Here is a 19,965-nt window from a genome sequence, read left to right as displayed (position 1 = left end):
AATGGAGCAAATGAAAGGCAGGCAGTCAGGGGACCACTTGGGAGATCATTCTGAAGGGGGGTGTGGGGTTGGGTGAGCATCACCAGTCCTCAAGCACACACCTAATTATCACATGCAGCCCGTGTGCGATATTACCCCACGGACGCACAGCAGGCGCTCTGGGTAGGGCTGTTTCTTAGAGACCCAGAACACAACATACCCTCCTCCATTACCCAGAGGGCCGACGGTGCCCTAGACATCCCCAGGATGGATGTTTTACCAAGGCGACTTGTGCATCCACAAAGCCCTCTGCTAGCAACGCTGCCTCATTCTTGGTCTTATGTGAGATGCAGTTTCTCCAAGCCTCATCTCTCCAAAGTTTAAAAAAAGGCTTTAGAACAATCTGTCAAAACAAAAGTACATGCAAACAAAGTAGGGTCTGGGTGGATAGTTTCTTTGATTCACAGCATGTACACAGGTGGTCTTCATGTCTATAGGTGAGGTATCAGGTGGTGGAAAATCTGTTGACTCGTGTGGATGAAAAAGTAAAGCAACAGGCAGTTTTTAGCATGATAACAGAGTGTGAGGGACACAACTGGTTCAACCTTGGTGCACTGATCTTTTAAAATCACCCTATTGTTTAGTAAGTGTATTATAGTCACGGAAAATCATATTTTCAAGTAAAATGTCACTTAAGGTTAAATTTTGTATATACAATACATGTATAAAAGATTAACTGTACATGTACACTGATTTATCTTAAACCTAGTTATAATCTATCTCTGGATCCACAGACAGACAGATAAAGAGGTAGATGGAAGTAGGTGGATAAATATTAACTATATCAATATTGGATTACAAAGTTTTCCATTCGAAATTACAGAATTACACTTCATGTCCAACTAGCATGAGGGGTTTTCAGATTTTATTCTGATTTGTAGCCTGTAAATTCCATGAATGGTAATGATTACTTCGTAATAGGTGAATAACAGTAAATATTTATATCCAGAATATTTATATCCACGGTGTTTCTGCCTCCGCAGTGATCATTGCTTTGTAAGAACAGCTGGGATGAAGGTCACTGGTTCTCAGCTGTGTTAGCCAAGCTGTCTTTAGTAGAACAGAATACCAGCGAGATTCAGTTGCCTTGGCTAAATCCTCACTGAACACACACCGTGTGCTGAGATTCTCCACAACATGCACCCAAGGGTCCTGTTTGTGAGGTTGTCTGGTTATTACCTGCTCCGCACAGGTACGCCGCAATCCGACGAAGCAGCAGATGAAGAACACTTTGAGCTGAGTGTGAATGAAGAATATAAGCTGTCTCGCTTAAACCAGCATGGATTCATTCTAACATTAGTGAAACATATTCAGGAATGTATATGTGTTTTTCATTAGTGAGATGCTCAGTTTTATCATCCTTAATGGGTTAACAATCTATTTACTTAGATTCATCACAGGTTTACAGATCCTGGTACTCCATGTTTGCTTTTAAACAAATTTCCTTAGTAAACAAACACAGTAATGACAGGCTGGTGGGTCTTTCTGTTATACTGTTTGGTGCTCATCATATAGTATAAAACATGATGTCAGAAGGTAGGACTGCACATCAGGTCCATCTTTAACATAAAGTAGCGGAACAGTAATTTATTGTATACCACTGTAAACCAGAGTCAGATATTAGGAAGGGTATTGACTAAATATAGAAATATAAGACAATGTTACATGGTGAAAATGTGAAGAATTACTTTTCCCTTTGAAGAACACCCTGCTACTTAGGGAATTACAAGGCCATCACTAGAAAATGCACGTAAACAAATGAACTCCCATAAAAACCCTGTACAATACTCTGCAGACTGGCAAATGCAAGTAGTAGTATCATTTAGCATTTAAGGAGATCAGACACCAAATCAGATTAGGATTTTTTTTTTAAAAAAAGGCTGAAATAACTATACAAATATCTCATTATATGATGTGCTGCATTTCATAAAAGAAATTGACATTATATTAAGATAAGCTTATAATAACCTTGCTTTTTATAGCAGGGTAGGGGATGTGGTAATCTGATTTGGAATAATCTGCTCCAATCTGGCATAAATGCTGACTGCATGGCTCTCTCGAAATGGACACTTCCTATTGGCTGAGCAACAGCATTACTGATATCTGCTGTCAATCTAAGGCATGTCATATTAACTTTCAGTGTCATCTCCCAGTCTGAGACCCTTTCAGATACCAACTACAATAGACATTTCATATGATGACAGTTCAAGGGAAATTATTAGCATATGTAAGACATGACTAGGCTACAAACCTACTGTTGTGAGCATCAGTGTCTGCAGATACAATTTTGTATTGTTGCTATTTTCTTTGTCTTCTTGGAGTGGAAGAGAGGCTGCAGCTTTAAATAAATTTATACAACAATGTGACTAAGTGGAAGGACAAGCCATATGAAGACCACATTCTAAAAACACTTCAAGGTTCACATCCTGAGGTTTGTCTATTCCATTTGTAATGACTAGTTAAATTGAAAGCATGTGACTAGCTCACCAATAAGCCAATAATAATAATAACAGGGTAGGACGTAGTTGTTCCCATATGTCCGGTACCTATATAGTCCTTCTGGGACATGCTTTAACAGACCCTGTAAAGGACCAAGGGATTATATCGGGATTTGACCTCTATGTCTACGGCTCTGCTGTCCAGTGTGAACAAACGAGAGAACACTCTGAATTACATGGCTTCATCGCCACCTGCTGGCCAGACCTCACAATGCACTACTGCAGGGAAAAATGCATTGCCTTACACAGGAACTCCTTTTATTATAAAACATGTTTGAGTGAAGGTTTAAGTGATCAAGCGTTTGTCACAGAGTTCATTACAGGGTTGATGAAAGAAATGACATGGTCAAGTCCTGTCCGTTTCAGTGTTCCAAAGTTAGCGAAGATCAGCGTCTGTGCGGAGATACAAGGGCCATCAGAGTGACATTATACACTTCTGTTTCTTCTCCTTTCAATGTCAGAGCAGCACACGACTGAACCACTTCAAGAGGCTGGAAACACAGACACACACACACATGCGCACACACAGAGAGAGAGAGAGAGAGAGAGAGAGAGATGTTGTTTATATCACATATTACCTATGTACGTTTAGGCTGAAGGGTTTGGTTGGTCCCATTCTCAGTCAATGTCATAATGGAGATTAGGTAAAAAGTAACAGGAACTGTCTAAGATAGGTGGATATGACGGCTGACTTACACATTAAACAAGTTTGAACTAAACGACCAGGTTAAATAGGGCTTTTTTACACAGGCTGTCGACAGGTAACAACATAATAGTTTTATAATGAGTGGACCTTACATTTGGTATACCATGTCATAGTTATTAATACATATATTATATGTGCGTACTATATACATACATACGCACATATATATATGTATGTATGTGTGTGTGTGTGTGTGTGTGTGTGTGTGTGTGTGTGTATATATATATACACACACACACATATAAACACACATACACACACACACACACACACACACACATACACATACACACACGCACACACACACTGTTCATATTCATATACTGCTTATGTGAACCAATGTGAACTACATACAAAGCAGTACTGCATGAATTACCGTGGCATATACTTTAATACAGGAGAAAAATGATCCATTCTTGGTAATTTTCCCTCATATTCAAGCTACATAAACCTACCAGAAAAATCAATACTGGTTAAGGATATTCAGCTGATCAGATGCAGACTGGAGGCAATGTGCGATTAATAATTAACGGATGGTTGAACTCTAGAGGGGTGTAATCTGATCTGATTTAGTATGTTATAAACACCCTATGAGAGTCACAGTTGCCTTACCATTCACCTTGATTCATGTTGTTATAATATGGACGTGTAAAACATTGCTGTTATACACTGAGATGATAAGTAACGTCATGAAGTAGAAATGCAACTCACTTTCAAGCCACGAGGGGGCGTCCACGTCACAGTGATGGTACGTGTCTGCCCAGCGTCTACCGATCCTTTAGTCGGCTTCACACTGAAGCCCTTCGATTGCAGCGCAGATAAATTCTCCCAATAAAACTCCACATTCTCCAACAGGAGAAAACAAAGGAGTGTGAGAGGAGCGGACAAATAAGGTGATGAGAGATGACATGGAGATTAACTATCCTACAACAGGGCAAGTCAAACCTGCAGCAAAGTTCCATCTTAAACTGAAATAATTCTTGACTGAAATTCACTGTTTATCTACTGAATATATGGAAATCTATGTCCCTTTGAACTTAAATGACTGATTTGCTTTGTGTCATATACAGCTCTGGTGGGAAGCGCGCGTGTTTGATGACGTGATACCTTTTTGGTCACTGGCTGGCTGGTGCGGATAAAGCCCACCTCTAGCTCCCGCTGAGCTGGACACACAAGTCCCTCACTGCACACACTTCTCAGTGTCACTAACACAGGAATGGGCAACTTCTCAACTTCTGTGTGTGTTTTAAAGACAGAGGGAGAAAGAGTATGTATGTGTGTGTATGTGCATGTGTGAGAGAGAGGGAGAGAGAGAGAGAGAGAGAGAGAGAGAGAGAGACAGAAAGAGAGAAAGATTACCCATGAAACAGCATCAGTAAATGCACTGAGGTTCATCGAATGGGGAGTGAAAGAGTCCTGAAACTCCTGAATATTGTTCTGTCTGTATAAATGTTAAGAATTCAATGCAAATTCCTGGAGGAGAACTGCACGTGCGTGTTAAGGAACCCTCTGCCTTGAAAACTGTCTTCACTGTGTTTTTAAAGCCTTAGCTAGTCAGATACTGAGAGACTGAATCTGTACTGCACACAGACATGTAGCCCTGTGGCAGTGAAACTGGACAATCTTGATTTGGATCAGAGATGGCTTGCAGATACAGTAAGCACATGTGTATGTACTGGGTTCTGTTGCAACTGAAGTTACTGCTGTAGAAAGTATATGTTTGTGTTTTTAATAGGAAGGATTTGAGTAGGAACAGGGTGGTTACCCTTGACTGAAGAAGTTCCCATAAGGAGGGGATGGTGGGTGTCGAATTCGGTTTGTGTGTTTAATGGATCCCCTCCACTCACAAACATTGGGTTACGCCAAGCAGTGCCTTTGAGATCCAATACACAGACTGTTTGCTGCACACACACATGAACACACACACACACACATACACACACACACACAGGGCACAGGCTTTATAAAAGATTCAGATACAGACTAATACAAATACACATTCTCATAATATGCACATGAAAAGATTTAAACTCTCCAGTTTACAAGCACATGCACACACACAAACACACACATCTGAATCACCTTGCCTTTCAAAACACCAAACATGCACTAACCCAAAAGATCAGGCTGAATCCTGACATTGAGCCCTGTCTGAAATCCTTCTGACTCCAGATCAGCTGCTAAAACACCTTCTGTTATCCTTCACCTACTCATATTCCCTTACAAACACAAATCCCATCATTCTAACGCCAGCAGAGCTCAGTGTGTCCCGGTTTAGTGCTGCCGTATCCGCAGGGAGAAAGACAGAAGGCAGTGCTATGAAAAATGGCCTGGCTCTGTTTCATTTATTCTATCATATATCACCCACTCAGAGCTGGCTCCTCTATAAACCAAGCCCTAACTGATTCTCCATTTTCTCCCTTATAGTGCGCAAACCAAATAAGCGTGTGGGAGAATATTATGAAATCTAAAACGAGATGGTCTTCCCCAAAAGATCATTTGCTCTCAGCGTTGAACATTAAACTTTAGCGAGCCTCTGTGAGGTGGAATAACAAGGTGAGCGGTGAGCGGGATGATGAGGGCTGTCAGCCCCAGACATGCAGAGTTGTTCCTGGTCTGGCGTGACAAACATGCTTTCAGAGTGTTGTGAGGAACACTGTAGCTGTTATGGATGCTGTATTAGTGAGTTTTTGATTCTGATCTATGCATATAAGCAGCAAAGAGATAAGGGAGAATGTGGGTAGTGTCTGTTCACCTTGTTCATGAGTTCCACAGTGAGTATGTCAGAGTAAAGCGTGCTCTCGTGGTCAGGGCTGAAAGAGACTGTGAGATCTTGAGTTTTCCCTGGGGGAATAGTGCCCCCTACCGGTGACACACTGAAGACACACATACCACTGTGGTTCTGCGTGCCTGAAAAGGAAGGCATCAAAGTTCATTTGATTCTGCACAGGCAGTAGTGTTAGTCTTTGATTCAATCAGAGTATGTGTGTGCATGTGTGTGCGTGTGCCTGTATGTATGTATGTTTGTGCATTTGTGTGTTTGTATGCATGGATGCTTGTGTGTGTGCGCGCAGGCATGTGTATGTATGTATGTTTGTGCATTTGTGTGTTTGTATGCATGCATGCATGCATGCATGTGTGTGTGTGTGTGTTTGATTGGGTCTTGTTCAGGACAAATGATGGACTTCTGTGTGTACATGAATGCATGTGCTATTACTGCATGTGTATGACGCTATTTTAATGCAGGTCCAATGAGTTTGTGTGTTTGTGTAGCATCCTTACCCACAGCTCTCTGTGACCTAGTATATATGGAATATAGGATGGGGAGCTGTTGTGGATCACTATGTTTGAAAGGAGAGAGGCTGGCCAGGAGCACCTGAAACCTAACAGGCAGAGAGCAAGTGTTCTGCAGCTATGTGTGTGTGTGTGTGTTAGAGAGAGAGAGAGGGAGGGAGAGAGAGAGAGAGGGAGAGAGAGAGAGAGAGAGAGAGAGAGAGGGAGAGGGATACTTAGTAATGATTAATCTCACAAATGTTTTAATAAAAAATCAATATAAATCAAAGAAATAAATGACCAAGAACACAACATGTGATATCAAATTTTAACATTAAAAAATAGACTCAATGATGACGCTTGCAGATACTTCTTAATTACTGACAGTTACCAAAAATACAGCAGCCAATCAATCACGACAAAACACTCATGTCACTAATGAACACTGGTCGAAAAGGATAAGATATAAAACCATTTATGTGGCAAAACCAGAGGTGCCAACAGATAAAGCTGAGTTACCTGAAACACCTGTGAACAGATGTCTTTCTCTAGGACGAAACCAAAGTCCATGAGCTCTCCTGGGTGAGAGCAGGTAATGATAGGCTCTATGCCCTCTCCACACAGAGTCAACTCTAAATTCATTTTACTACAGCGCAGCTGCAGATTCTCACGATACTGCAAAAAAAAAAAAAAAAAAAAAAGCAGAACAACTGGTGCATCAAAAAACAACATATGCTGCGCTCTACAGCCCGGGTTTCATTCCTCTCTGTAATGACCTTCGTGTTCACTTCTTCAGGCCATAAAATCATTCTCTCTCTGGCTAATCAATATTCTCTCAAACAGACAGTAAAAAAAGTAGCTGAGTTTTTATCAGACTCTTTGAGTAATGAGATATTGATTATTGAAGAGTTATTCATGGAATATTCACTTGTTCATTATTCTGAATCTGTATGAAAATGGAAATGAACGGTAATTATGTGTTAACATGTAAGATGTCATGTCGAGCTTTCTATCACACACACACACACACACACACACACACACATTCTAGGACAGGTCACCTTTTTGCCCTTGGCGGGTGTGAAGGCCAGCACGAGTGTATGTGTGTGTCCAGGACTCAGCGGTCTCAGTGCATTCACCAGCAGGAACACTTCGCTGAGGTCCAGCACTGAAGATGTCAACTGGAACACGAATGAAAGAGCAAATGTGTTGTCCTACATAACTCTGTGACTTTGGTATTTATGCAGGTTGTGAGTCATTTTCTGACAGATTGTTCAACAACCTTGTATGGTGAATCACTGTACATTACCACATTAAAATAAACATCAATGATTGTTAATTCAGGCTAAATAATTAGAGTAGAGTACATTCCTCCTATATGCAAACTTAAAATAAGTTACTGTAATACACTGATTAGAAGTGGAGTAAGCAAACTCATTACATTTTGAGAGACTACTGGACAGTACAATGTAGTACAGGTTATAGTAATTACTGAAAATGACTGCAGTGCAGTGTGAGAGAACGCTGTAAGTTAAAATGAAGTGATTCACTTCACAAAACACTGCACTGAATTAAACTTTAATGGTGGGAATGAACTCTCTGAGCTGTACAGAGAACTACAGTTCCCAGCTGAATCTCCCATTCTGTCACAGACAGCAATGGTGTCACATCCTTAAAGAGTTCGCTGGTGGAATCACATCAAATCTATTTCAAAATTCTGTTTATCGCTCCTGTCACAGAAACACATGGGATTGGATTTGACAAGGTGGAAAGTAATTTAAAAAAAAAAAAAAAAAAGAAGAAGAAGTACCTCCACAGGCTCCTCTGAAATGTTCTGAACTGACACCCTCTTCAAAACTCTCTCTCCTGATATGAAGACAAAGCCTCATATATCACATGAGATACACAGACATATCAGTGAAGGAAGAACAGATAACCGAAAAGAGCCTTAGAGGCTGGAGCTTTCTCACCCACGAGCACTCGGCCGAAGTCGACGTGTGTGCGGCCGTTGTCTGACGTGACCACTAGACTGGGTGTGACCGCTGGACAATGCAGTTCCAGGTGCAGAGTGTTATAGGGACTGTGGAGAACGGTTTAGATTCTGCTTTAAGACAAATGCCTCGAAGGAATGTCACTTCAATTTATCATTAGTTCAAACACCACACCATTCAAAACATCCTTTGATGTAAATTTCGTTTCACAGTCACGTCATATTTCAGTGTAGGAAAAAGCTCAAATGTTTTCTACAAAGCTAAATCTAAACCTTTTTGGTCACATTAGGCAAGAACATCTCGTTTGTGATGGGTCAGTTGTAATACATTATAACGCTAATCATGAGCATGCAGGAAAACCTTATCGTGTCTTTATGATGTTTCATTAAGAGTCATTTTCAATCTGATGAAACATGTAGTTCTATTCATGGAGGAGTCTAGAATGTTTTTAGCTCCAGACATGCTCAATTCAAAACTCTGGTATTGACTCTCATCTGGTATTTGGTCCCTCAGCAGTGTGTGATCTGTCAAACTGATTAGGGGGAAACTGTGATCTGCACTGAATTCAATTCAGCTGCTGGCAGTTCAACTTGATTTAGGTATTAATGTATTCATGCTTAATTCAATTCAAATTGAATTCAGTGTGAATGGGGGTACAACCCAAGATTCCTGAATTGATGAACTCTGTTTATCTTGTTCAAAGATCATTAGGAGTTTAAATATGGCTACTACAAACAACGGTGCATTTTAACCCAAAAGCTTTAAATGAAATATTACCAATATTTTGTGAGGGAAAATAACTGATGGAACATCATGGAGCAGCTAACAAGCACGTATTAACTGTAGCGTACACTCAGTCCATTCTCAGTACATCTGTTCCTTTTTCTCAATCATTTTTTTTTTTTTCAGATTTTTTATAGAGTAAGAATACATAACTGTACAACTTTTTTTTCTGTGTTTGACTGACCATCATTTTTTATTTAAGTGAAATGTAGCAGTATTTGGGCTGCTTTGGCACAGATAAACACTACCTGAATGTAGGCTCCTCTGTGTCTCCCTTGTTTGTAGTGTATACATCAGACACAAAACAGGGAATGGCATAACTGGTAAATCGTCTTGTAAACGATCGGTGCAGCGAGGCTTTTGCAGCTGCATATTCGTCTGAGCTAATGACAGGAAAAATGACAGAAAACTCAAGTTATCACACAGTTTGTTCCCCCAGAATAATTACAGTTCACTAAAACAGCTAGTGCAAGTATAAGCTAGTGTAACACAGCTGAAGTGGACGCCCACTCTTTATGAATGTCGTCCGGACTGGGGGCTTTGTGCGGGCTGACATTTCGTGGGGTCTCAGGCACTTTGCTGCTCTCTTTCACCCGCTGCTTTCCTGAAGCCTGATTTGATGATGGCCTCTTCTTTTCCTTCACTTTGTGCTGTGCCTTTTTTGTATTCAAAAATTACAAAGAAATTACTAAAATTAGGACACGTGACAAAGACCAAATTTTCAAAAAGCACAAAAGTAAGATGTGAACACCCTCTTTAGACTATTGGCAGTGTTTTATGGATGTGTTCAGGTTAACATGGTGATTGATTGAGAGTTATGAAATATATAGTGTGTAATTCCCTGTCTCAAATCAGTCATTATCATCACGACATGACTGTATTTTCAGAAATGAACTACTCAGAAGTTGAACAGTAGGGGAAATCACATATTTCATTCTGTAACAGAACACAATCACAAACTTGACATGATTTTCATTCTAGAATGCACTGTTGCCCTAAAATTCTAATACAACTCTAGTAAAATTCTTTACATTTTCTACCAAACCAATATTATTTGAGAGCTAACTTTTTTTTTTCACCTAAACATAAAATAGTACAGGACTTGCCAAAACATGATTTAATATACATAAAAAAAGATGAAGACCCTATTGATGAATAAACAAGAAAAATCTTAGTAAACCGTTTCTATGGTTTCATCTAGCTCCAGGCAGTCAAAGGAACAACTTTGATTTGAACATTTATCTCTGTGTATGTTGATCTTCTTGTCTGAGCCTCCAGTACAGCCTGCTCACTTCCTGCTGAAAACTACATTATGGGGCTCAGTTTTTTTTCTTCATAAAACATAGAATCTGGTAGAGTTAGTCCTGGAACATCTGGTACAATGTGAACTTTGTGCTCAAAAGTGTACTACCTACAAAATCTCAGAGTGGTCAGACTGGTTCTTATCAGGCGTATGGTTTGGTGTGATAAGTTGTCATTTAGATATAGGGGTTAATCTGGGGACATCCAGCTCTTTCTGTGATGAATACAGGGATATGTCCTCTGCGTTTAGCTGTGAGACAGATGCTGGGTTCAGTGTTGTTAGGTCTGACCTGTTGATCAGAATCGATATGTTTGCTCTTGGACTCTGTCTGGGTGCTCTGGAGCTCCTGAGCAGGCAGCTCTTTCTTACGTTTGAGTTTCAACCTCAACGCTTCCGCCCTGATCACATTGTCAGACAGGGACGGACTGAACGTGACCTGGACCAGGCACCTCTGTGGGCACATACACACACATACAGAGGAACATGTCAAATTAACTGAAAATAACTCAAAGTAAATACAGGCTCCGGTCAGTACCAGAGGCATGCATTTTGTGAATGTAATGAACATGCACTTAATTTATATTTTAATTCTCTGCACCTTACATTGTGTAATTCATAGCCAGACCCCTACAATTAAATTGAGTGTATAACATTCATTATTCTAAAAATGCATTAAACATAACAGGTGACATGGAAACCCTTTCATAATTAGACAACTCATTACTTTAGTCTTAGCTTTGGGTCAAGACACAATGCTTGGTACCTTTCCGGGCAGAACCAGTCCTGAGGTGGGTGACACTGAGATTTCAGAGTTTTCCGGAACAACAAAGGAAAACAGTCGCGGTCCGACGGGGGCAATGGGACCGTTACCGATGCGAGGCACTGAGTCCGAGAACTCATCGGCACTGGTGTGGGAGTTCACCACAAACAGCACAACTGTGCATTTGTCTCCAACTGCAGTGGCTTTGAACTTTACCAGTGAGTCAGAGAGTACCAGCGGAGGGTGAACGCCAATCCCGTAGCATGACAGCATGAAGTCCCTGCATTCACATAACCCAGTTACAAAGCATTTACACAACATTTACAAAGACGTCTCCCCCCAAAAACGAGTGAACGCACTACAAATACAACAATACACTCATTTAAAATGTAAGCTCAAATTTCCTGTTGATGTTTACCTTGGCATCACATACATACGATAATTGAAACAAGAGTAATATATCTGAAGAACATTAATTTGAAATAAAGCAAACACATTAGAAACATGTGTAGTGGTAAGTCAAAGTTTCATTTTCAACAGGCTCTACTAGCCTGTTTATGCCTGATTTGCAGTTCAGTTGAAACTTGAATTCTCCAGCTTTGGGGGGGCTAAAAATCAGATCTATCTCCAGGGTTTGTTGAGGGAGAATAGTCCCAAATCCATCTCCAGGCTGGACGTCCATGAACTGCAGAGAAAAACAAAACTTTATCTGTTACATTGCCTGTCCGTCCATCCATCCATCCATCCATTGCTGAATAAGTCCTGGGCATTTCACGTTTTCTAATTGGATCAAAACAAGTAACAAGTTACAGGAAATCTCATATATTAATTTTGAATTTGAGATCCCCTGTGCAACAGCAGTCCTCCTGAAGTGAGCTGACATCATTTTGCGGGAGGTTACTTCCTTCAGTTTTAAGTGGCCACTTCCACTTTGACGGCCCTGCAGTAATTACAGTTGGAAAATCGTCTCTCCCAGCATTTCTCTGAAGTGCTAACTTGCTGTGAATTTTCAACACCAAAAATAATCATAGTTAAATTGCATAAGACACATCACATTAGCTAAATCTACGGGCGACTCTATCAGCAAAATGAGAACAGCTGAATTTTTGCCACCTAATGCAGGATGTCTGTAACCCTGAAAAAACAATGCTGACCAGAAAATAGTTAAAAATTGGTTTTAAAATTAGTTTTTAAGAGCGTAAATGTTTTTTTTTTTCATGGAAAAAACAGGATTACTGGATTTACCTAAAGAAATGTCTGAAACTGGCGATTCAGTAATAAGAAGATAATTACTTTAAAAAATTATTTTAGTGCTTATATATAGAGAGAGAGAGTGAGAGAGAGAGAGAGAGAGAGAGAGAGAGAGGGAGTATATATGGGTCATATATACCCTTATGCTTAGAAATTTTGGCTGACAATTTTGGCTACCTCAGGTATGTGCAAAAAGCCAAAGTCCTGGGGCAGAAGACAACGGTTAGTGAGTCGCACAGTCCTCTTCACGGATCCATAGATGGAGCAGTGGCCAAAGTCGACCTTGGTGCAGTCAAACTCCAGGTCTGAAGTTGTGACAATGCCATGGAGGGTAAAGCGCACAGGTTGTACCTGACAGAGCACTGACAATCAGCACAATGGTCTTGGCATTCTCAAAATGTTGTTTCTCATTTCGTGCCATTAAAATGGGAAAAATGATAGAAACATTAGAAGGTTCAATGAAGCGTGTAACAATAATATTACGAGAGAAAAAATGACACCACGTGTTACTCATGGCACAAATTTAAAATGATTTCAGGGCAAGAGTTAATGCCTAACGGTAAAAAAAAAAAAGAAAAAAGGGGAGAAAAACAATCACAACTGTTTGTTCGCGCACATAATGGTGATCAGGTTGATGCAAATGACCTTGGTTACACAGTCATTCCTTCCACTCATTACTTCTCTAGTGAAATCAAGCTGGCATGTCTGGTGGTGAGAGAACAAGCATGAAAAGAGCAACGGAGAGAGAGAGAGAGAGAGAGGGAGAGAGGGAGAGAAAGAGAGAGAGGGGGAGAGAGAGAGAGAGAGAGAGAGAGAGAGAGAGAGACAGACAGACAGACAGACAGATATGGAGGGGAAGAGAGAGGGAGAGAGAAAGAGAGAGAGGGAAGGGAAGGGGGGGGCATCGGTCTGGCACACAGGTTTGTGCTCTACGTGATATTTGGCCTTGAGGATGTGTTTGGCTGTGAGACAGAGAGGTGAGCTGAGCTCCTGCCCTTCTCTGCCTCCTCTCTCTGAAAATAGGCAAAAGCAGGAGGGGGTCCTCTTTTGGAAGAGGGGAAATCATGAGCATCCAGTTATGGGGATTAACTCACTTTTCAGCCTCCGCAGACTGTAAAGTAAAACTGAACACACTTACCTATGATAACTGCTACTACAGCTACTGTGTGGTAATATACATGTGTGTCCATATGGAATTATTCATGAAATGACTTATACTTGAGCCTTCAAGGCAAAGCTAAAAAAAAATCACACTCATATGGCAAAGACCTTTTCCACAAGCCAGCATGTAATAACCTTTAGTGCAGCATCATTAGAACACACGAGCATGCACAGCTTTGGGGGCGGTGAGTAATTTTAGCTCAGATGTGCTAAGCATTAAAACACGATGGATCATCACCAGTGTAAAAGGCCATGGCCCTGTAATGGAGATGTGGAATCAGAGTGAAGTGTGTGGAGTGATTTTTTTTTCTTTTTTTAAACAATGCACTTAATTCAGAGCGTTTTGGAGGGAGAATCCTACCTGATCTCTTACTTGGATTGTCAAAGGAACTTCCAGTACACATGTTTCTTTGTCAAAAAAATTCTTTGCATCCTCAGGCAAGGTACATCTAGAGACAATAGTGGATAAGAAAAATAGTGGATGATTAGGGGAAAGAAGAAAGACACCTCTACTACCCCTTAAACATATGTCAAATATATGAGCAGTATTGGTAGACAGTGAATAACAGACGTTTTCATTTAGTAGGGTCGACCAGATTGTTCAATCAGGTTCTGTTTGACTGTAGGGTGCCTTTGTATAAGCATGGAAATTTAGATGTCACCAATACAATTATTGTCTGCACAATGAAACATAATATTTTATGCCCTCACGCAAAAAGAAAACACCATTTTTTTTGATTGGTGAACCTAACACGCTCCAAAGACCCTTGTCTCCTGCTCTTTCTCAGCAAATTGGGTCCCCACTCAAAAAAAAAAAAAAAAAGAAAATCTAGAGGTAAAAATCATACAAATGAAAAGTACACAACTACAGAGTGCTTTTAGCAATAACGATAAAGTGGATCTAACTGTCCACAGACGGATGTAATGGCAGAGAGATTGGGCTGTATTTGACATGTATTAGTGGTCTCGTCTATGAGATGGCTGTGTCGAGGGCAGTAATAGGCAGAGAGTGCTGTGTAACCCGGTAACCATGGTGATGTCAGCTGTAGGTGCGTTGCCATTGGACAGAATTATGTAATACAATAAGCTAGAGCGCTAACACCTTAGATTTAAAATGACTGGAGAGTGGGAGAACTGCCATCTGCAAAATTAATGCCTGTTGCAATATTATATCTGCATACAACCACTTATATTGTAAGAAGTCAGTGTAAAGATATCTGAACCACAGTTGCCAACTTACAGTCTCCCCAATTAGCAGCAGCCCTGGAAAATAAATAAATAAATAAATAAAAAGCATCAATATCGTGTTTTCATTACGTTACAAGTAACATCTGTGCCTACACACAGTTCCAATGCTTTAGGCGTTTCTGCACAGTGTACTGAAATTCAGCTCATTTTTTCTCTTCCTATTTATCCTCTCTACACTCTTTCTCTGATCACCTTAAAACATCTCTGAGCTCAATCACTAAAAAATAATACAAATAAATAAGTAAATAAATGAATGAATAAAAATAAAAATGAGGTAAACTAAGATGAAAATCACATGAAAAAAGCACAGGCGACTAATTTTCAATAGAGACGAGAGAATCTTCAGAGTCTGATTTGTTATGACTGTGTTAAGTTCAGGCTGCAGATGACTCATTTAAGGAACTATGATGGCTGTATGAAATGTGCAGTAGGGATCATTTATTTAAGGAATCACTTGTTCTCAGTTAATGGAGTCTCAGTGGGAAGGTCATTCTTGAATGAGCTTGGCATGATGCTGTGGAAAAGCCTTGCGGGATATCTCAGGGCCCATCTGTCGGAGGACTGGGAGGGTGGCTGCTTTTAGGATATCTCGCTTCAAAACATGTATCATTACTATCAGCATCACGCCCTCCCCCAAAATATCAGCTTCAATGGCTCAATACAAAAGATATGTGTTGAATGGGTTTAAGCTGTCACAGTGAGCTTGTTTACAAGTATGATTCTGTGTGTGTGTGTGTGTGTGTGTGTGTGTGTGTGTGCACGCATACCATTTATTTGTATCTTTTTGGGGACCAAATGTCCCCAATAAGATAACATAATCTGACAAAATTGCCTTGTGGGACCAAAATGCTGGTCCCCACTAGGAGAACAACGTTTTTCTAAACTATATTGCTGTTACTGATAAAACAAAAATCGTCAAAACATTTCTTTGGTTAAGGTTAGGGTAAGGGGTCAGGGTTAGGGATTGGTTAGTATTTTTTAGTTATAGGATAATGGGAGTGAATGGGAAGTCCCCACTAGGATTTGAATAAAGGCTTGTGTGTGTGTGTCTGTGTGTGTGTGTGTGCGCACGCAAGACGTGTGTGTGCGTGTGTGTGTGAGTGCGTGCGCGCACGCCTGTATGTGTCCTTTTGAACCTCTAGGCTGAATCATCCACTGTTGCTTTACTTCTCATTTAACCAAATAAACAATAACAAAACCGACATGCTATTACTTGCAGTGGAAAATCACAGGATAACATCTGTTTGACTGCTGAAAGAGTGCAACATCACAATTAAAGATCCTCGGTTTCACGTCTCTGTCCCAGTCAGAAGTATCTCATTTACTGCAGTTCCTGCTCCACAAGCAATATTGAAAGACTGGGAAAAAGTAATCTGAAGGTTTCCTGTAATCCCACACAGATACCACAAAGAGATGCAGAGAGAGAGGGAGAGAGAAAGAGAAAGAGAGAGAGAGAGAGAGAGAGAGAGAGAGTTGTACATTTAAGGAAAACCATTTCTGTCTACGGTGTAGTTAGTTGTTCACAAAGTGTAAAGAAAAACATTTTTTTCTTTCTTTCTGAGGTAGAAAGCTACATCTTTGATTAGAAACTTGGGAGCTGTTGCTTAGTGCAGTGAGCTGTGTCGCTTAGGGTTTCACATTAAAACAGTTCTGATGAAAAGGATTTTAAAAAGGAGATTCAGAGGATTAATGATTTGTCATCATATGACCAGCCATTTGTGATCATAAAAAATAAAAAAAAAGCAGAGAATGAAAAATGCACAGATGATTACTTTCTTTCTTGTTGTTGTTAACAACATTTTGAGCGTATCAGTCAAGTCCATAGACATAATAAAAAAGAAAGACATTTAAAAAAAAGAAAAGAAAAGAAAAATCCAGTCATGTTCAACGCTCAAATACCTCCTTTCATTCTCCCTGTCCTGAATGACTGGTCAGTCCAGCCAACCCATACCTCCCATTCCACAGATTATACTGTAAACCATTTAAAACACAGTTCCAAAGGTCAGAGGAAAGCATTCAATAATGATCCCTAACATACTGTTCTCTCTAAATAGGATGATCAGGGGATCATTTACATACAATGCCTCAGTGGGAAGGAAATATAAACATATTTCATATTTGATAGACTGTAAGAGAAATGATACATACCAGAGAGCGAAAGAGGGAAAAATGATTCTCTATAGTTTTCACACGCCAAGGAAAAACCATGAGGGATTTAATACAGAGCAATCAAATTAAAGACGACTTATAAAGGGAGCTGCAGGTCTCATTACACATTAGGTGTGTGTATAGACTGTATATTTACATGTCAAGTTCAGCAACAGGCTCCACATTACGTGTCTGTAAAGACTATGTATATTGACATGTCAAGTTCAGCAATAGTTTCCATATTACGTGTGTGTAAAGACAGGCTGTACTTTCGTTTGTAATGGTGAACTGGATGGACAGATATTAGGGATAACCGATTTAAAGACAATGGTTTTAAGTGGGAACAAACTGAAAAACAGAATATTGATTTATCGCCCCAGCCACTACCAAAAGCACAACCTTCTGTACCGCTGGGTTCCACATTTTATTGTTCAGCACTATTGACACATGTTATGCGGGCTAGCCTCATCACGATGGACATCACTGAAAAATGATACAACCATAGCCACAAACCTCTCAAATAGATTACGTAAGCATTCTAGTCTAGTGCTACCAGTGTGTAAATCGGCTCCTGGCTTTAAGAGAGTAGGAGAGAGAGACAGAGGGAGAGGGAGAGGGCAGATGATGGTAATGCCCGTCTAATCCGTATTTTAAAACCCTCTGATTCGCAAAAGCAGATTACTGCAGTTTCACTTCCTCTTCAGGCAGCAGGCTGATCAAATGCACCATTAACTTTTTGTCATATAAAGCCCCAACCATCAAATATCAAATCCTCTTAGCTATCAATATGCCTCTCTGGCAAAATGAATAAAAGGTAGGCGAGAAATATTTGGACCCCTCACACACACACACACACACACACACACACACACACACACATACACACACACATCCAGCATGCTTGCTGAAATGTCCTGCAGTACTCACACAGTACACAGTGGGGCATAGCCACAGATTTAAAAATATCCCACGAGTCTTGCTCAAATGAAAGTCGCTGAGCAGTAATAAATGGTTGTGTGTAAATGTGCGCTGGACTTGTACTCTGGGTAATTATCAGGGTTGAATTCACAGGAGACCACACAGGCAATTTCATCAGAATGCACCATCGCCAAAACCTTTTTGTGTTAGCATCACAGGGTAGATGTAAATAACGCTTTCTGACACCTGTGGGTTCACTAGAAAAATGTAAGTTGTCAGTATTGTGTATATGACAGTGGCAACAGTGGTGCTCAACAGGAAAAGAAAAAACAAAAAACAAAAAAAAAACAGTACAATAGTCCACAATTTACAATATCATGCCTACAGTCTTGCTATTTGCACAGACAGACACCCCTAAAAGAGAATCACCTACAGAGTCAGCTTCAGGGCCAACACACAGCTGCTTTAAAATAAAAGAGTGATGCTCTGAGAGAGTCACACAACAATGCCTTCACATGGTAAGAACACTACAGCGTGTGCTAGGAGGATGTGTGTGTGTGTTGATTACCTGGGTTTAAATTTGAGTTTCGCCTTGAAGCTGGACCTGGCTTGGATGTGGCCTGACTTAGGGAGAATCTCCAGGTGGTTCTTCAACTCCTTACACACTTTGAAGGTTAACTTCAGACTCCTGTTTGCCCTTGAACACACAATTTCATTTACTAAATCACTGACTTAAATTTACACCTTGTGCCAAACCACTGATCGCTGACTATGGTTAATTTGCTATGCAAACGTAGACAAATATGCACTGGTCTATGCATGTACGAACTGGTTCATACTTTGATTGTTGATTCTTAGGGACTGTATTTATGAAAGGAATACTAAGTGCAAAGACCGGCAGCCATTCGGAGTTTCATTATCTGTGAAAATTAAGAATGCCTCCATGGCGGTTGTGATGTGATCTAAAAAGTCATGACAGTGCTTTCCATCGCCAGATGTTACTGCAAATAAAGACGTATCCCAAAGGAACAGAACACAATTACATTTTCTAGGCTGCTTCACATGGCTTGTGAAAAGTGCTCTGTATGGATACTGAGGACTAACCCTAATGACTGACGCGTACATTAATTGCCTCCTGTAAAGTACAGTATCTGGGTGCCATCTTTGCTCCTCGCCGATGGGGTGACCCAATTTAGAGGGATCCAAAGTCTCAGTGCAGCCTGTGGCAAGGAGCTTCCATAACGCGAGATATAAATGGATCTCTGTCCTTGGGAATTCTCTGCAGAATTCCAGCTACAAACTCATGCATACACCTACGTCCTACCTACCAAGGACTCACCAACTCATGATGAGTCATATTCGCTGGCTGCTGCTTCTTCTTCTTCTTCTTTTTTTTTCAAATCTCATTACATAAAAATGTTTCTCAGAGATGAGGGAGAGCCTATCAGTGAAGAGAAGACAGCCTCAAAAATTTCAGATGTTATGTTCAGTGTGGTCCACCTCTATCTATTCTTCAGTCAAATGACCCACTTACAAAAGGACCTAACAGATGATGTTACGCCCCAGGCAAAGGCATTTTCTAGCCAGGGAATAGAAAGGGGGAAATCTTAATGGATGTCTTACAACAATTATGCAGCATCAACCTTGAAGAAACTAACACGCCTAAATGATAGGCACTGCAGATTTGGAAAAAAAAGCCCATATTAAATATTTAAATCTTCAAAATCATACAGTGAAAAAGTACTGCTCCTGAAAAATCATAGATCTTAAAAGTTCTGACATGAATGACTTTTGTGTCGTTAACCTAGCAGGAAATACAATCAGGTACTTTCAGACCTGTTTTTCTAGATATGGTTTTCTTCTTGTTTCTTAATGACTTATTGCTT

General features: G+C 40.3%; 1 protein-coding gene across 1 annotated transcript in view; it reads right to left on the bottom strand.

The window, feature by feature from the left end:
• Positions 1-2,923: 2,923 nt before the first annotated feature.
• Positions 2,924-19,965, bottom strand: part of cfap74 (cilia and flagella associated protein 74) — a 36,413-nt gene continuing 19,371 nt past the window's right edge. Inside the window, exons 18-36 of the mRNA XM_030785245.1 lie at positions 18,648-18,776; positions 14,127-14,214; positions 12,782-12,955; positions 11,905-12,038; positions 11,357-11,633; positions 10,946-11,044; positions 10,256-10,267; positions 9,801-9,946; positions 9,539-9,673; positions 8,487-8,596; positions 8,327-8,382; positions 7,578-7,697; positions 7,036-7,191; positions 6,526-6,655; positions 5,999-6,153; positions 5,009-5,144; positions 4,351-4,487; positions 3,955-4,089; positions 2,924-3,028 (exon numbers count right to left, since the gene is read on the bottom strand). Coding sequence (XP_030641105.1) covers positions 2,924-3,028; positions 3,955-4,089; positions 4,351-4,487; positions 5,009-5,144; positions 5,999-6,153; positions 6,526-6,655; positions 7,036-7,191; positions 7,578-7,697; positions 8,327-8,382; positions 8,487-8,596; positions 9,539-9,673; positions 9,801-9,946; positions 10,256-10,267; positions 10,946-11,044; positions 11,357-11,633; positions 11,905-12,038; positions 12,782-12,955; positions 14,127-14,214; positions 18,648-18,776 — 2,434 coding nt within the window. The remainder of the gene's footprint in view (positions 3,029-3,954; positions 4,090-4,350; positions 4,488-5,008; positions 5,145-5,998; positions 6,154-6,525; positions 6,656-7,035; positions 7,192-7,577; positions 7,698-8,326; positions 8,383-8,486; positions 8,597-9,538; positions 9,674-9,800; positions 9,947-10,255; positions 10,268-10,945; positions 11,045-11,356; positions 11,634-11,904; positions 12,039-12,781; positions 12,956-14,126; positions 14,215-18,647; positions 18,777-19,965) is intronic.

The sequence above is a fragment of the Chanos chanos genome, chromosome 9 (assembly GCF_902362185.1).
Source record: "Chanos chanos chromosome 9, fChaCha1.1, whole genome shotgun sequence".
Lineage (NCBI taxonomy): Eukaryota > Metazoa > Chordata > Actinopteri > Gonorynchiformes > Chanidae > Chanos > Chanos chanos.
This window is presented reverse-complemented; position numbering and strand designations above follow the sequence as displayed.